Consider the following 17,451-nt stretch of genomic DNA (forward strand, 5'->3'; position numbering starts at 1 on the left):
CTGACCCAAGCTATAGTATTTTCAGTCATGTCACATGCATGTGAAAGCTGGACAGTAAATAAGATCGAAGAAGAACTGAAGCATTTGAATTATGGTGTTGGTGAAGAATGTTAAATATACTATGGACTGCTGAAGAACAAACATTGGTTTTCTTGGGAAAAGTACAGCCATAATGTTCCTTAGAAGCATTTGTCTCACATACTTTGGACATGTTATCGAAAGGGACCAGTCCCTGGAGAAGGACATCATGCTTGGTAAAGTAGGGGGTCAACAAAGAAGGGGAAGACCTTCAATGAGATGGATTGACACAGTGGCTGCAACAATGGGCTCAAAACATAGCAACTATTGTGAGGCTGCCACAGGACCGGGCACTGTTTTGTTCTGTTGTACGTGGGGTTGCTGCTATGAGTCAAAGCTGACTTGAGGGTACCTAACACCAACAACAAGAAGTCAAAGTGGCAATGAAAGAACTGGCGAAGAACAAGGCTCCGGGAATTGATGGCATACCGATTGAGATATTTCAACAAACAGATGCCCCATTGGAGGCACTCACTCAGTTATGCCAAGAGATTTGGAGGACAGCTACCTGGCCAACTGACTGGAAGAGATCCATATTTGTGCCCATTCCAAAGAAAGGTGATCTCACAGAATGTAGAAATTATAGAACAATATCATTAATATCACATGCAAGTAAGATCTTACTGAAGATAATTCAGAAACGTTTGCAGCAGTATATTGACAGAGAACTTCCAGAGGTTCAAGCCGGATTCAGAAGAGGACGTGGAACAAGGGATATCATAGCTGTTGTCAGATGGATCTTGGCTCAAGGCAGGGAACACCAGAAAGATGTTTACTTGTGTTTTATTGACTATGCAAAGGCATTTGATTGTGTGGATCATGACAAATTATGGACAACATTGAGAAGAATGGGAATCCCCGAGCACTTGATTGTACTCATGAGGAATCTGTACCTTGACCAGGAGGCTGTCGTTCGAACAGAACAAGGGGACACTACATGGTTTAAAATCAAGAAGGGAGTGCGTCAGGGTTGTATTCTGTCTCCACACTTATTCAATCTATATGCTGAGCAAATAATCCAAGAAGCTGGACTATATGAAGAAAAACATGGTATCAGGGTTGGAGGAAGAATCATTAACAACCTGAGATATGCAGACGATACAACTTTGCTTGCTGAAAGTGAGGATGACTTAAGGCACCTACTGATGAAGGTTGAAGAATACAGTCTGCAGTATGGATTACATCTCAACATAAAGAAAACAAAAATCCTCACAACCGGACCAATGAGCAGCATCACAATAAATGGAGAGAAGATTGAGGTTGTCAAGGAATTCACATTGCTTGGTTCTACAATCGATGCCAACGGAAGCAGCAGTCAGGACATTAGACGACGTGTAGCATTGGGAAAGTCAACTGCGAAGGAACTGTTTCAAGTGCTGAGGAGCAAGGATATCTCACTGAGGACTAAGGTGCGCCTGACACAAGTCATGATATTTCCAATCGCCTGGTATGCATGTGAGAGCTGGACAGTGAATAAGGAAGACCGAAGAAGAGTTGATGCTTTTGAGTTGTGGTGCTGGCGAAGAATGCTGAAAGTACCGTGGACTGCTAAAAGAACTAACAGATCTGTCCTGGAGGAAGTGCAGCCAGAATGCTCCTTGGAAGCAAGAATGGCCAGACTTCGTCTCACCTATTTTGGTCATGTTGTCAGAAGGGACCATTCCCTGGAGAAGGATGTCATGCTTGGTAGGGTGGAGGGTCGACGAAAGAGGGGGAGGCCTTCAAGGAGATGGATTGATACGGTGGCTGCGATGATGGGATCAAGTATAGCAGGGATTGTGGGGCTGGCGCGGGATCGGGCAGTGTTTCGTTCTGCTGCGCATGGGGTCGCTATGAGTCGGAAACGACTCGACGGCACTTAACAACAACAACAACAACAACAGCAACACAGACAATAATAGCTACTGCTATTAATGGGGCTTTTCTTTGGGCCAGACACTGGGCTAAGCGGGCTACCTACTCCAATTCCCCAGAGCAGACCCTGAGACAAAGACATGAGGGCAAGTAGTATACCAGGAAGCAGGAGCAGGGAAGAAGGAAAGCCAATGAAGCATAGGTTAATGTGTAGGTCACTGCCACAGGCAACTGGGGGGTCATACCACCTGGCAGCACTCCAAGGAGCCCAATAAGATGCATGCAGAATGTCCCATGGAGGGATGAGAGGCTGGGGCATTTACCCACCGACTCCTGTCCCTCGCTCATTCTGGGTTGCCTCTGGGGACATTAAATTTCTGATCTTCGGGTTGCTCTGAACTGTTCACCATAGCTGCAGAGCCACCATATGTGGTAGATAATGTTATTTTCCATAATTTATACAATGCAATTGAGGTACAGAGAAGAGCAACACACGCCCAGGGTCAGGTAGCTGTGGAGGGCCGAGCAGGAGCTGGGACCTGGCTTTAGCTGTAATGTCCATCCTCTCCTTCCTCTTCAGATAGCCCATCCTGGGAGTCTGGCCTGGGCTTCCCATGGAGCTGTTCCCTCTTGTCTTCCAGCAACATCTAGTCCTTGGTCCAAGTTCAACCTCCAGGAGGCCACACCACCACCACAGCTCTCGCTCCTGTGTCTGGCACTTCCGTGGGCCCTGCTCCGCAGGCCAGGCCTCATGTCTTTCTCACTCTGCTCCTCCTTCACACAGGGCCTTAGGAAGGCAGAAGGGAGGAGTTGCCCCTGACCCTGCCTCCGGGCCAGGCATCCACCACCCCACGATTGGTGCTGCAGCTGGTAGGTGACCATGTGCACCCATGTGTTTGTGTCCCAGGAGCTGCAGTGCGACGTGTCTGTGGAGGAGGACAGCCGGCAGGAGTGGACCTTCACCCTGTACGACTTTGACAACAATGGCAAGGTCACCCGTGAGGTGAGTGTGCCTATGCTACTGCCTGCCACTTGCCATACCCTTGGGCACAAGGACCGGGCCCCACATGCCTCGGGTACTTGCCACCACTGTCCCTCCTCCCTGAAGTCAGTCCTAGACCCAGAATCCCCTTCTAAGGGATGGCTGTAGTAGGTGGGCAGTGGCTGAGTAGGGAGACGAGGGGAATGGAGGGAGCAGGGCTGCTGGGAGACTCAGGGAGACCTGGAGGTGCCTGGGAATGAAGAGAAGTGATGGGAAGGGGTGGCTGGGAGACCCTGCATGGTTCCCACTAGTGACAAGGGCAGGCACAGAGCCCTGAGGCCTCCCCAGAGAGGGACTCCAGGCTCCAGTGGAATCATGCTCAGCCTCCCTTCTCTCTCGGGTCCCAGAGCCCTGGGGGCAGGGCTGGGATTACCCCAAGCCACTGCCCCACCTCAGCCATTCTGCCCAGGAGCTGGTGGGGTGGGAAGGCACATAGAAGCCATATAGTGCCTCCTTCCTACAATGAAGAATGGACACCTACCACTCTAAGTGCCAGCCTCTGTAGGTCATTGGATGTCCCTAGCCTCTCTGCTCATGGCCACCTCACAAGCCCGTCCCTCTGCATGTTTGTCTGTCCTCCCTCATCCCTCTTCCCATACCCATCTCCCCCTGCATCCCTCTCACCTTTCTCCAAGCCCTGTTCTCTGCATGTTGAGCACCTACTGTGTGCCCAGGCCTAGGACTGGCCCCAGAGGACACAGACCCAACACAGTTCCTAGCCTCATGGCTCTGACAGTCTGAAGAGGGAGGCGACCCTCAACAACAGAGAGTAATTATAAGCTGGGATGTGTTCAATGGAGACAGTAAACAGGTGGTATGGCAGAGACTGGCAGAAGCAGCCAGGGATGGAGGCCTCTTGGAGGAGGCAGCGTATAAGCTGAGGTGTGACATATGCAGAGAGAGTGCTGGGCCTGGGGGAGTGGAAGTGCTTTGAGGGTTGAAGGAGCTAAAGGAGGCTGGCACAGCTGCTGCCTTGGAACCTGGGTGTGATTCCAGGTTCTGCTGGAAACCACTGGAGAGTGGTTTTAAGCAGGGGCATGGTCTGGTTGCATTGTTGCTGAGTCTCTGCCTCTCTTTGGCCTCGGGCCTTGGCATCGTCCATTTACTGCCTTGTGTCTTTCCCCCGCTCCTCCCTGACATCCTCTCCTCTGCAGGCAGCCCTCAGTGCAGGTGCAAGGCCTGTGGCAGGTCTGAGGGCAGCATGGCTGGGCCCACGCCCAGCCTCCCGTCTGGCATGTGAGAGCCCCAGGGCTGTTCTTGGAAAGCTGTTGAAGCTTCACTGTCTCACCTCCTATCCCGCTTCAGGGCTGAGTATTTCTTCTGTGTGGTCAGTGCAGAAGCGGGCCTTAATGCTGCCCCCCCCCCACCCCCCTCAGCCTGAGCTTTAGAGGATGTTTGAACAGGTTGGAGAGGCAGCTGTGGCTAGCTTTTATTCATCTAGGACTCTTTGGAATGTAAGTGCCAGAATCCCAGCGTTCTTACTCCTCTAAGTTAAACACAGGGACATAGTGGTTCTTTAGCTGGAATTCCATCTGGGGCACTGACTTCGCAAGGACCAATATCTTCAGGACTTGCTTTCTCCTCAGCTCTGTTTGTCTGTGTTCCTTTGTTGTCAGGCAGCCTCTCCCCTTGGCAGTAGCAAGATGATGGATGACAGTTCTATCCTGTATCCCATCCACTCAGAAACTCTCCTAGTGTGTCCACAAAAGTTCCAGAACCCAAGCTCATTGGGCTGTGGTTGTATCATGTGCCTGGCTCTGAGCCAGTCATTTTGCCCTGGGTTTGTGATGCTTTAATTGGCCAAGCCCAGGTCATGTGCTCATTCTGAAGCCGAGGGGTTGGGGGGAGTTATTTGACACCCAGACCACTTGGACTGAAAGTGAGAGTGGCTCACAACATAAAATCAAGAAAATGGAGAGTGGATTCTGGGTAGGCAGAGCCCCCAGAAGGGCCTGGTACTTTGAAGCTGTGAAGACTCATCCTGGTTTGGGGCCCCCTCCCTGGAGGCAGGGGATGGCTTAGGTGACAGATCAAGCCCAGTCCAGTGAGGCCAGATGCCAGCAATGATGTGGATAAGGTGGTTGGGACCATACAGTTATGGACAGTGTGGGGCAGAGAGCAAAAGCCTTAGACACTCACCTTTCTGACCTTCATTGAACACTGGCTCTGTGCTTCTTTGTTCTGGGTCTTGGCTTCCCTGTCAGTAAAACAGAGCCCTTGCAGGACTCCTGGACTTCTTGACAAGGTCACAGCTGCTAACGGAGCCATGCCCATTTTGTATAAGGAGTTATTTAATTTTAATTTTTTTTTCCCACTCTTATTGTGGTGAAAACATACACAAGACATTCGCCAACATAAAACTTCCACATTTACTGGTCAAGGACATTGATGACATTTTTCACGTTGTGTCACCATTATTGCTATCCTTTTCCAAAATATTCTGCCACGGTTAGCATAAACTCAATGCCCCGCAAACAGAAACTTCCCCTTTGCCTCTATAAGGAATTATTCTTGTTCCAGAAGCAAGGAGCAACTACTTACCCTGTTTGGGAGATGGCAAAATTATCAGCAGGGAAATGCATTGCGGGTTGGTTGGTTGTTTTTGGCTGCTGTTGAGTTACCCCCAACTCATCACAACCACATGCACAATGAAAAGCAATGCTGTGTGGTCCTGCACCATCCTCACGGACAATTACAGGTGGGACCATAGTGTCTTCACTGGCTGTTTTTTGAAAGTAGATGGCTGGGCCTTTCTTCCTAGTCTTAGTCTGGAAACCCCACTGAAACCTGTTCAGCATCATAGCAGCACACAAGCCTCCAGTGATGATGGGTGGTGGCTGGGCACGAGGGGCATTGGCCACCAATCAAACCCACGTGGTTCAATTCTTACACGTAAGGCGAGAATTCTACCCCCAACCACCACTGGCTGCTCTCGGGCAGGCAGGCTGGACCCTTCGAGGTGTGGTGCGGGCATCTCTCTCTCTCTCTCTTCTTACACGTGCAGCAGCAGCAGCAGAGACAACGCAGCTCCTTGTAGCCGCCTTCTGGATTCCTTTTGGCTCAGGAGGTGCTGACGATAAAAGGGTTTGCCCTACACCTGAGAGACCTTGCAGAAATCGGAGGCAGACAGGTTTTATGATGACGCATTCCTGTCCTGAAGCCCCATGCTAACCAGAGGAAACAAAGGAGTGAGGGTTTCCAAGGAGGGTGCCCAGCCTGGCCTGGCGGAGAGCCCTCTGGAATATTTCTTCTTCTTACAAGAAGCTAGGAGGTTGGCGTCGAGTCAAGGGAGGTCCCAGTCTGGTGTTTCCCTTGGTCTGTTTTTAGCCCCAAAGCCATTCCTCAAATCTGGCTGTAAATGCTGTTCCCCTCCATGGCTTCTAGCTATTGGCTTGCACGTTCCCGTGTGTGAGCAACACACCTCTCACAGCATCCCCAACCCAGAGCCAGTGTCGGGGCCGATTTTCCAACTCAGAAGAAAGTACGTGTTCATCCTTCAGGCACTCATTCATGCAATGAATTTTATGGGCACTGTAAATAGTAGTGTGTGCCAGGCCCCTTGCAGCCAATGGGATTGATTTTCAAGCTGGGATTGCCAAAGCATATCTGTCCCTAGAACCTGAATCAGCCAGGACATTCTGGGCTCACACCCAGGGCCCCACGCCATCCAAGGTATGTGGAACTTGGGGGATTATGTTGTCAGACCTCAGTTTCCTCCTCTGTGAAATGGAGCCAATGGTGCCTTCTTCATGGGCTTCCCAAGATGGTGAGAGAGAGCAGGCAAACATGGCTATGCTGAGAAGCTCTGTATGGGAAAGGAGAAGACGGGGGCAGAGGGTCCCCTGCAGGCCTGTCTCCAACAGCTGGGTCCCAGTGAGTGGCAAACAAGCAGCCAGAGCCTGGGTCTCTAACTGGCAGTCTCTCTGATCCCAAGCTGGCCTCGAGAAGATTTAATAGAAGATTCCAGATTTCTGGCTTCTCGGAGACGATTTTCAGCCTGCATTGCCGCAGGGCAAGTAACCCCAGTTGGCCCTCCTCCTTCCTCACCCATTGTCATAGTGATCTAGTGCTGCTGTAACAAAAACGTCACAAATGGGTGGCTTTAAAGAACATAAATCCATCATGTCAGAGTGTGGGAGGCTAGAAATTCAAAACAGGGAACCTCCTCTAGGATAGGGCCCTTCCTTGCTGCTTGTTGTTGAGTCGAGTCGAACCCGACTCATAGCGACCCCTCCTCCTTGGGTTTCTGAGGCGGTACCACTATGGAAGTAGATTGCCTAACCTTCCTTCCAAGGAATGGCTGGTGGGTTTGAACCTCCAGCCTTCTGGTTAGCAGTCAAGTGCCTTAGGCACTATGCTACCAGAGCTCCTTCCTTGCTGGTAGCCCCAGGCATTCCTTGGCTTGTAGATGGTTCCTCACATGGTAGGTGTGTTCCTCCCATAGGTGTGTGCCCAGCTGTGTCTATTCTGCTTTTGTTGTAACTCACCAGAAGAGATTAGATTTGGGACCCATCCTACTCCACTATGATCTCATTAACATAACAAAAGAAAGCCCCTATTTCCAGATAGGTACAGGGGTTGAGTTTCAATGTTTTTATTTTATTTTTATTGTGATTTGTGAATGTTTACAGAGCAAATTCATTTTCCATACAGCAGTTCATACACACTTTGTTTCATGACATTGACTGTAATTCTCCACAGTACGACAGCTCTCTTCCCATGTCCTCCCTGTAGTTACCTGTTCCCTGAGTCCTTCTTTCCTATGCATTCATGTCTCCTGAGCTATCTCCCTGTACAATCACTGCCCTTATGTTCTCCCACAATTGACTGATTGAGCAATTGCTTGCTCTAAGGAGTATATCTCCCTCATGTAAATGTTCACCCTGTACACCTGTCTGTTATTTGGCTAGAAGCCACGAGAGTGAGTTCAGTTCTGAAGAGCAACTAGGGGCCACAGTCTCAGGGGGTCTCACCAGGCTCTATCAGAGCAGTAAACCTGGTCTTTTTTTGCTTCAAGATAATTTTTTTGCAGAAAAATGTTAATTTGATCTGAAACACCCGTCCCCATACCTGCCTGGCCTTTGTGGCACTTGATAGCTTCTGCTGCCTCTCGAAAGTGCTGATACTCCACTGCTGATGAGTCCGGGATTCAGGATGGCAGAGGGGGCATGCTAAAGGGGGCCTAAGTCTATCATGTCCGTGAAGAATCACAGGGCAGCTAATTAAACATCTGTGGGACTGATCCACAGATACTATCTTCTCCAGAGGTTCACAGCATTTTTAAAAGCAGGAACCCTCTCTTCAGACTGCTTGAGCAGATGCCCAGAACAAAGAGAGGTCTAGTGAGGAGAGATTGGTTCTTCCCGCCTCCCTCACATCAAGAGTCTCTGAGGCTGGTCCCCCAGAGCAGCTTCAGGATTCCATGGAGTATGGTTTAGAAACCCTGGTCTGGTTGACAGGTAACTGAGGCCTAGACAGAAGGTGTGATTCTGACAAATTCCCACAGAATAGTTTATCTTTGAAGGACACGTGTAGTTTTCCATTTTGTCCAGAATGTGTTTGCCAGGTCTGAAGCAGATGCTGTCGATGCCCTCCCACCATGTTTCCTGGGTCCACCTTGAAGTTCACATATTGCTAGGTGGACAGTGTTCACACCAGGGCTTTCTCTGGTGTCTGGGAGTTCCCTCAGCCCTTGCAGGGAAGCCTGGAAGTGCAGGGGGCTGGGGAACAACCTGCAGCTGGTGAAGGATGAGAGTGTTCCAAGGCGGGTTCCACACTGTTTCTCGGAGGGCCCCAGTGGGACTGAGCTCCAATTACCCATGGCACTAACTCACTCATTCAGTTCTTTTTCTTTTTCCCCTAATTTTGGTGAATGTATACATAGCCAAAGACACACCATTTCAGCAATTTCTACACATACAATTCAGTGGCATTGGTTACATTCTTCAAGTTGTGCTATCCTTTTCCACATTATTCCACCACCTTTATCTTAAACTCACTGCCCTCTGATATTTCCATCCAGTCTTCCAAATGGTTGTTGTCAATTCGAGCCCACATAGATAATTCTTTAAAAAAACATAATGCTCAAAGCTGACATACTTTACTAATTAAAATACGTATATTTTTGTTCCAAGAAGACTTCAGAGGAAAGTTTTAGTTTAAGGTTTAAAGTTTAAAGATTATCTCAGGGCAGTAGTTTAGGGGGCTTATCCAGCCTTAATGGCTCTAGTAAGTCTGGATTCCATCAAGAATTTCAAATTATGTTCTTCAGTCTTCCCTCTTTTGATCAGAGTTCTTCTATGGAATCTTTGATCAGAATGTTCCATAATGGTAGCTGAGCACCATCCGGGTCTTCTGATATCATGGCAAAGGAGGCAGTTGTTCATGGAGTCAACCAGACATGTATTCAGTTTCCTCCAGTTTTTGACTGTCTATCTTCCTCTGTTGCTTCAGGTGAATGGAGACAGATTCTTGTACCTTGGATGGTTACTTGCTAGCTTTTAAGACCTCAGTCACTAGACAGTGAGCTAGGAGACGGAAAAAAAGTACTGAGAAATATTAGGGTAATTGATTGAGATGTCCCTTGAAACTGTGACCCTAAACCTCCAAACCAAGAAAACAAATCCTACGAGGTATTTGGTTGTGCATAAGCAGCCTCAATAGCTGCCCCCTTTTTCTTTGTAAAATAGATATAACACAGTATTTGCCAGTGCAACATTTTTCAGGTATGCAGCTTAGTGATATCAATTACATCGGTTGGTTGTGCAACCATTACTTAATTGGTGTTGAATTTTCCCATCACTATAAGCAGAAATCTGGTGGCATAGTGCCTCAGGCATTTGACTGCTGACCAGAAGGCTGGTGGTTCAAACCCACCAGCCACTCCTTGGAAGGCAGGTTGGGCAATCTACTTCTGTAATGATACCACGTCAGGAACCCAAAGAGGGGGTCTCTATGAGTCAGATCCAACTCCATGGCAGTGAGTTAAAACCATTCAGCTGCTAACCAGAAGGTCAGTGGTCCAAACCCACCAACTGTATTGTGGGAGAAAGATTAGGCAGTCTGTTTCTGTAAAGATTTACAGCCTTGGAAACCCTATGGGGCAGTTCTATTCTGTCCTGTACGGTCACTATGAGTCAGAATTGACTCGATGGCAGTGGGTTTGGTTTTCAGGTTTTATGAACAGAAATTCATTGCTTCTCAATCAGTGGTTCCTTTCGCCCCCTCCCTTCTGCCTCCAACCATTAATAACCTTTGGTCTCTATGTATTTGCTGCTTCTTGTCATCGTATGTCTGTGAGATTGTGCTCATTCTTTAGGAGCATTCCCTCCTTCACTTTCCCTGCTCCCTCACCCCTGCTTCCTAGCATCCCCTCCCAAGTGATCCCTTCCATACATGTGTTTGGCTCAAGCTCTGCTTTGGGGGATCCATAGTGGTTTCAACACTGCAGGGTAAACCAGGCCTGGGATCCGTGTGTTGGAAATGCACTGTGGCTGAAGCCATACGTGGTCTCCTGCTTCCCTCCCCATCCAGGACATCACCAGCTTGCTGCACACCATCTATGAGGTGGTCGATTCCTCCGTCAACCACTCCCCAATATCAAGCAAGACACTGCGGGTGAAGCTCACGGTGGCCCCTGACGGGAGCCAGAGCAAGAAGAGCATCCTTCTCAATCCCGCTGGTGAGAGGCCGCCACGGGGTGAGCGTGGCTGCAGGGGGCAAGGCTCTCAGACCGGCCATTCCTCTCTCAGGAGGGGTTAAAGCCCTGCCTGGGAAGAGCTGACAGCATCTTAGGGACTGTACTGGGAGCTGCTCTGTGGATGAAATGGGGTTTCAGCTGGTCCTTGAGGGCATAGGGTTTAGACAGGGAGGAGGGGGGAAGGGATTTCAGGTGGAAGCACCCACATAAACAAAGCCGTGGAGGTGGAGTGGCCATAGCAGGCATCAGGATCTCCTGAGGTGCAGCAAAGGCTTGTGTTGTGATGAGGTCTGAGGCGTTTCGGGGAGTAGCCCGGGGGCACAGGTAGCTGTGAGCCGCCTGTTTGGTCCCAGCTCGGAGAACCCTTCCAACAACCATTGTGAAGCTGCACTGGACCACTTTCCAAGTGCTGGGGAGCTTAGAAAACCTGGCAATGCCAGGAGGCTGGCAGAGCACAGGCTCTAACTGCTCACAGGGTATTTCTTGGGCTTCTTGTGGGGGCTCAGACCTGCAGAGCACGCGGTCCAGAGCAGAGACCAAGCCCGCTGAGGAGCTGCGCAGCTGGGAGAAGAAGCAGCGTGCCCCACTCAGGTACGGTGGCCCTGGGCAGAGGCGGCGGTGCAACCCGAAGGAGAATTCGAGCCCCGCACTGAGCACCAGCTGTGTATACCTGTACCTGAGGGCTTCCAGAGCAAGAGGCTCTCCTCAGGCACCAACAATTTCAGACTCACAGACTCAAAAATCAAACTCTAATTTTAAAAACTAACTGAAATGCCTTGGACCTGATTTGTGTCAGAATTCAGAACTTTCTGGGTTTTAGAAAGGGGCTCCCAATGTGCCTCCTATACATTGTATGTGGGATCTGAGTATCTAAGACATCAGTATCTCTGCAGGGAGAGTTCATCTTCACACTGAGTGAGCTGAAGACCGTAGCTGCCCTCACCCCCGTTTAGGGCTGGCTTTGCCACCCAACAACGTTAGGAAAGATCATTCACTTGTTCAGACTTTGGAATTTCAGAGTTTCAGATAAAGGCTTGTGAAGCTGTAGTAACAGTAACATGTGTTGCTGCTATATCTTTAACTGGAAGGAAAGAAGGAAGGAGGGGAGGGAGGAAAGGAAAGAGGGAGATTATTTGAAGAACAACCCTGAGTTGGTAACAGTGATATAATATAAGCTGTGAACACACTGGACATGGTAAGGGAATGACTGGCATTTAAGAAGCACTAAAAGCTCTGGTAGGAGCTCTGGTAGCATAGTGCCTAAGGCACTTGACTGCTAACCAGAAGGCTGGCGGTTCAAACCCACCAGCCACTCCTCAGAAGGAAGACTGGGCAATCTACTTCCGTAGTGATACTGCCTTGGCAACCCAAGGAGGGGTCGCTATGAGTCAGGGCTGACTCGATGGCACATAACAACAACAACAACAACAAAAGCTCTGGTGGTGTAGTGGTTAAGACAGTTGGCTGCTAACCAAAAGGTCAGTGGTTCAAACCCACCAGCTGCTCCATGGAAGAAAGATCAGACGGTCTGCTTCCATAAAGGTTTACAGCCTTGGAAACCCAATGGGTTTCTATGAATCAGAACCAACTTGCTGGCAGTTAGTTTGGTTTTTTCAGTTTGGCATAGGGCAGGAGAGAAGGGGTGCGAGCAGGGGCATGGTGTGAATACAGGTGTGAGGGTATTGCTCATGGGGCTGGAGAGGTGGGTATGTGCTGGGGTGGGTGGAGGTAGGACAGGGAGAGGAGGGCATGCAGAGGATGGCCTTGAAAAGGAGGGGCAAGGGGCCACGTGTCCTACAGGGGGATGAGGAAGCCACTGGCAGCACCTCTGCCCCTCCCACACACACGCACATATATCGGTGAGACCCTTTCTGGGCTTTGGGACAGGCTGTGGGGTTGGCCAGCCTCAGCTCCAACAGTTTAGGGGGCTCCTGCTGCCCACACCACCTGGGGAATCTGGCTGGGATGGAGGCTGCCTGCCTGCAGGGGGCATACACGGCATGAAGCCTGGCTTTGAGCATCTTCAGGTTTCAATCAGTAACCCCTCATATTTGCTTTGGATATTCCTCCCAGAAGCCCTAGGGAGGCCAGGCAGTGGTCTTTATTGCCACTTCTGGGGAAGGAAACTGAGGCACAGAGAGCAAGCAGAGATGACTTCCCCTCCCCCCCCTTCCCAAGATCCAGAGGAAGTAAATGAAGGATTTATTAAGTAGCCTATGGAGCTGCTCACCCAGTGGCCGACACTCATCAGCTCACTTCCTTCCCCGCGTAGGTTCCAGGGTGACAGCCGCCTGGAGCAGTCTGGCTGCTACCACCACTGCGTTGATGAGAATATCGAAAGGAGAAACCACTACTTAGATCTTGCTGGGATAGAGAACTACACGTCCCAGTTTGGGCCGGGTAAGGGAGTTCCCGCACCTTCCCCATAGGGGTGAGGGGGGTGTGGCTGATGTATGACAGGATGCATGGGTGTGGTCATTGTTGGGGTGGGGAGGACACATAGCCTTTCTTTGACAGGTCAAAGAGTCTTCTTGGACAGAGTGACATAAAAAGCATTTTTAAAATTAAAGTAATACATGCACAAAATTAAACAGAATCAAATAGTCCAAGGGCTGGCCTGTCCCTACAAGGAAATCACTCTGCCGCCCTGCTCCCTGAGGTGATCACTCAGGCCTCTCTTTGCTGTTGTTCTAGAAGATTCCACTGTTGATACGCATATACCACTTTGTCCCCATCAGCTCCCCACACCACCTGTTGACTCTTGCTAAGATCCCTGAAGACAAAGCTCATTTACTCCCCCGACAGGTCCCCTCCCATCCTTTCTAATCTGTTTAGTTCTCTCTGGGTTACCACTATACATGTAAGGGATAGACTCAAAGGTTCTTTTTGGTTCTATGACCTGAGACAATTATCAGTGTGTGCATGTCTCTCTGTCTCTCTTCCCTCACTCTCAGAAGGAGAATTTGTTACTTACCTTTTTTACTTTTATTGCGGTCAAAACATACACAAGACATTCACCAACATCACAGCTTCCACAGCTCATGGACTTTGGTGGCATTTTCCATGTCGTGCCACCATTATTTTCATCCTTTTCTGAAATATGGCACCACCATGAGCATAAACTTAGTGCCTCGCAGACAGAAGCTTCCCCTTTCCCCCTTCCTCCTACCCCTGGTAACCACTAATAATCTTTGGTTTCTCTCTATATATTTTTTCAAACTATCTAGGAATTATCCACCCCCTCCACTCCTATCTCTGGTAACTGAAAAAGAAAGTTTCCATCCATGTATAAAACTTTCCTTGACTTTTTACAATAGTGGATGAATACACTGTTTGTCCTTCAGAAGGAGAATTTGTTATTTTCAAAGACCTAGCATGTAGGTCTTCACTTAACAGATGAGAAAACCAAAGTCCCATTTCTGAGTGGTTTTTTTAGGGGTGTTGAGCAGTCGGGGTGAGGAGCAGGTCTGCTACAGCACAGCTGGCATTGATCAGTCCTGGACAACTGAGTGGGAGGTGATTTCTGGGGTGCAGTGTGGCGCGGCACCTCGCCAGAACTCATGAAATGTCTGTTGACTTGGTTCCTAGGCTCCCCTTCAGTGGCCCAGAAGTCAGAACTGCCCCCCCGCATCTCCAACCCCACCCGGTCTTGCTCCCACGAGCCGGAAGCCATCCATGGCCCACACCGAAAGCCCCAAGGCGCGGACCCAGGCTCCTTCCACTTCCTTGACACCCCATTCACCAAGGTCTCGGAGGTCCAGCAGCAGCTCCGGGGCACCCAGGACGGGAGCAAGCACTTTGTGAGGTCCCCCAAGGCCCAGGGCAAGAGCGTGGGTGTGGGCCACATGGCCAGAGGGGCAAGAAGCAAACCCCCTTTGGGGCCTGCTGGCTCCTCAGTGTCCCCCTCCGCCCACCTGGCCACCAGCCCGGCCCTCCTCCCCAGCCTGCCACCCCTTGGGCACAAGAAGCACAAGCACCGAGCCAAGGAGAGCCAGCAGGGGTGCCGGGGCCTGCAGCCCCCACTGGCAGCGGGCAGCGCAGTGGTGGGGCGGGACCACGTGAGGGAGCTGCCCGCCGTGGTGGTGTACGAGAGCCAGGCCGGGCAGGCGGTCCAGAGACACGAGCACCACCACCACCACGAACACCACCACCACTACCACCACTTTTACCAGACCTAGGCCCCGCTCCAGCCTGCCCCTTCCCCCGCCATATGAAGGAAGCCCTTTCCCCCAACGCCCCCCAAGGCATTATTATTCTATTAATTATTGTTATTATGATTATTGTTATTAATAATTATTGTTACTCCACTAATATTCCGCTAGCCTCCATGTAGAAGGTATATGGAAACACAGAACTAAACTTTTATTTATATGTTGTGGGGACTGCATTACTCACCCAAGAAATGACTCTGGGTTTGGAAGTGGCCTGTTCGATGGCAGAGGCTCCCTCAGCTTCCTCGTGGATCTGCCCATACCCTTCCCAACCTCTCGTGCGAGCCCTCACCAGAACTCAGCCCCACCCCAGTCTCTCCCAGGAGAACACCCTTACTTGGCCTGGCTTCCAGAGACCCTTGGAATCTCCGAGAAGATAAACAGCTGCTACCTCTTAGTATTATTCTGAGTTTATTTTGCCCTTACCCGGTTGTGACGTACTACAAGGGGTTTCCTCAGACTGCAGACATGTGACCGACTTGCTGTTGTGTTTTCTGTTCCAACCTAGAGACCTTTGCTGTCCTTTCCACAGGGATTAACCCTTGCCCCAAACTAGACCCATCTTTTCCGCCATGTACAACATGAAAATCTACTTCTCCCCCTCCGTCCCCTCTTTCTCTTTTCTTCTTTAGAAAGATTCACACACACGTATTTCAGACTATCTCAGAAACCAGCCTTTTCGTGTTGGGATCCACCTGAGAGGGAACCAACTCCATTAGCAAGTGTGGTTTTCTGAGATCAGGCAATTGGGTGTTGCTGGTTGTGACTGAGGATGTGGGGACCTCATGTTTTACCATTGGCAAATATATATGTACCTACATGGTTCTCAACCAGAGCTTTCTGTATCAGTAGGTAGCTACCATCTGTCTGTTTCTATGTATCGTTCTATAAATATACACTCTCAGGTACTTTTTCCGTGTGGAGGAATTGGTGGTTTGCGTCTCTGGGAACTTCCTGAGCCCAGAGGTGAGCGTGGGCGCCTCCTGTTGGGGCTGGCTGTCCATCAGCTATGAGTAGTGAAGTGCCCTTCTCAGAGCTCCTTTCTCAGTGGTTGGGGCCTGATAGATTTTGGAGATACCTTCTGGTGTTCTGAAGCTTAGAGACAAATGGGGGCAGTGGCCAGAGTTGGGTTCCTAGAGCTGTGGCCTCAGCAGAGCAGGATCCTATCTGGCTGGGAACGAGGAAGTCCAGGACCACTGACAACCAGTTGTGGTCCAAGTGAAAAGAGATGCACACTCAAATTGGGGGAATTTGAGGAGAGTTTAAGGGAGGGAATGTTTATAGTGTGGGCAAAATCTGACAGGGTGCAGGATTTGAGGGCTAGCACTATAGGGTGCCACTCCCACTCTTGGGCCTGAGGAGGTGAGGGAGGAAGGCATCCACAGATGGGTGGGGCTGGGACATATGAAGGAGCTGTGGCCTTCCATGGAGGGATGCAGCCAGTCTGAGGAGACCTCGGAGGGAAATGAATCTGCCCTCACTTTCCTGCATCTTCCCTCTGAATCCTGTGGCAACACCATTGGCTGAAGCCACTGGGAGCCAGAGAGCAGGGGAGTGTTTTGACGTGGCCATGTGGGCAGCCTCCCATGGCAAAGTGTGAATCTGGAGGGATCCAAGGATAAAAAGTGACTCCAGCACCTTCCTTTTTGTCATTTTTCTTCTGGCTGGGATCCTCTATCCCAGAGCCTCTGTTTTGTTTTAATGTGGTTAGTGAGGAGTTGTTTTTGAAGGTAGTGGGCATAGCTGTTGTCACCCTACTAGCTTTGTTACGTCCTAATGTGCCTGGGATGGGACTCTCCCATTAAGTCCTCGCAACAACCCTGTGAGGAAGGTGTTGGAAGCTCAGGCAGCACCTCTGAGTAGAGGTTAAGAGACTTGCTTGAGATCACACAGTCGGGGCCAAGCTGGGACTCTAATCTTCTCCATGATCCCTTAACCAGAGACTTCTGGTTGGGCCTTGCTATTTGAGGCTGTCTGTCAGCCAGGACCCAACTCAAACAGAATGTCACCAACCCAATCAGGGCCAAGCACGGGCAGGCTTTGAGGCTACAGAACTCAGGGATGTGAATAAAGTGAGACTCGCTGGTTCTTGTCCCTTCCTCTCTGGATTTATACTCCTACCTGACATGCTTTGTCACAGGGCAGAGTGCCAGCAAGTCACAACCAGAGGAAAGGTTCTCTCACTAGCTCTAACCAGGGCAGCCCAGGGAAGGATTCTGATTGGCTAGGTTTAGATCCGTACCCATTTCTGGGCCAGTTACCATTTGGTCTACCCTTGAGGCAAGGGGGCGGGCTCTGTATCTGAAGAATATGGAGGAGGAGTGCTGAGCAGACAAGAATAAATGCCTCCCCAGGCCCACAACTGCTGCAACCATCCATGTGCCCGGGAACCTCTCTGTGACAGCATTTCCTCACCCTTTGAGAAGAGGTCCCCTGCTGCCTTCCCTAGTGTCATGCCTGTCAGATTTCCATTAATTTTTTAGTAATTGGGATTTACCTAATTTTTAATAATCATTTTTTAAAATAATAACATCTGCATGTAAGATACACAGCTAATGCAAAAAAAA

At 50.0% G+C, this 17,451-nt stretch overlaps 1 protein-coding gene across 1 annotated transcript in view; it reads left to right on the forward strand.

Annotated features, from left to right (window-relative positions):
- NKD1 (NKD inhibitor of WNT signaling pathway 1) overlaps positions 1–14,851 on the forward strand; it is a 109,304-nt gene extending 94,453 nt beyond the window's left edge. Inside the window, exons 6-10 of the mRNA XM_007946990.2 lie at positions 2,840–2,935; positions 10,508–10,655; positions 11,180–11,264; positions 12,946–13,073; positions 14,262–14,851. Of these exons, the coding sequence (XP_007945181.1) occupies positions 2,840–2,935; positions 10,508–10,655; positions 11,180–11,264; positions 12,946–13,073; positions 14,262–14,851 (1,047 nt within the window). The remainder of the gene's footprint in view (positions 1–2,839; positions 2,936–10,507; positions 10,656–11,179; positions 11,265–12,945; positions 13,074–14,261) is intronic.
- Positions 14,852–17,451: the final 2,600 nt, after the last annotated feature.

The sequence above is a fragment of the Orycteropus afer genome, unplaced genomic scaffold (assembly GCF_000298275.1).
Source record: "Orycteropus afer afer isolate SDZICR_OR568_19922 unplaced genomic scaffold, OryAfe1.0 scaffold00009, whole genome shotgun sequence".
Lineage (NCBI taxonomy): Eukaryota > Metazoa > Chordata > Mammalia > Tubulidentata > Orycteropodidae > Orycteropus > Orycteropus afer.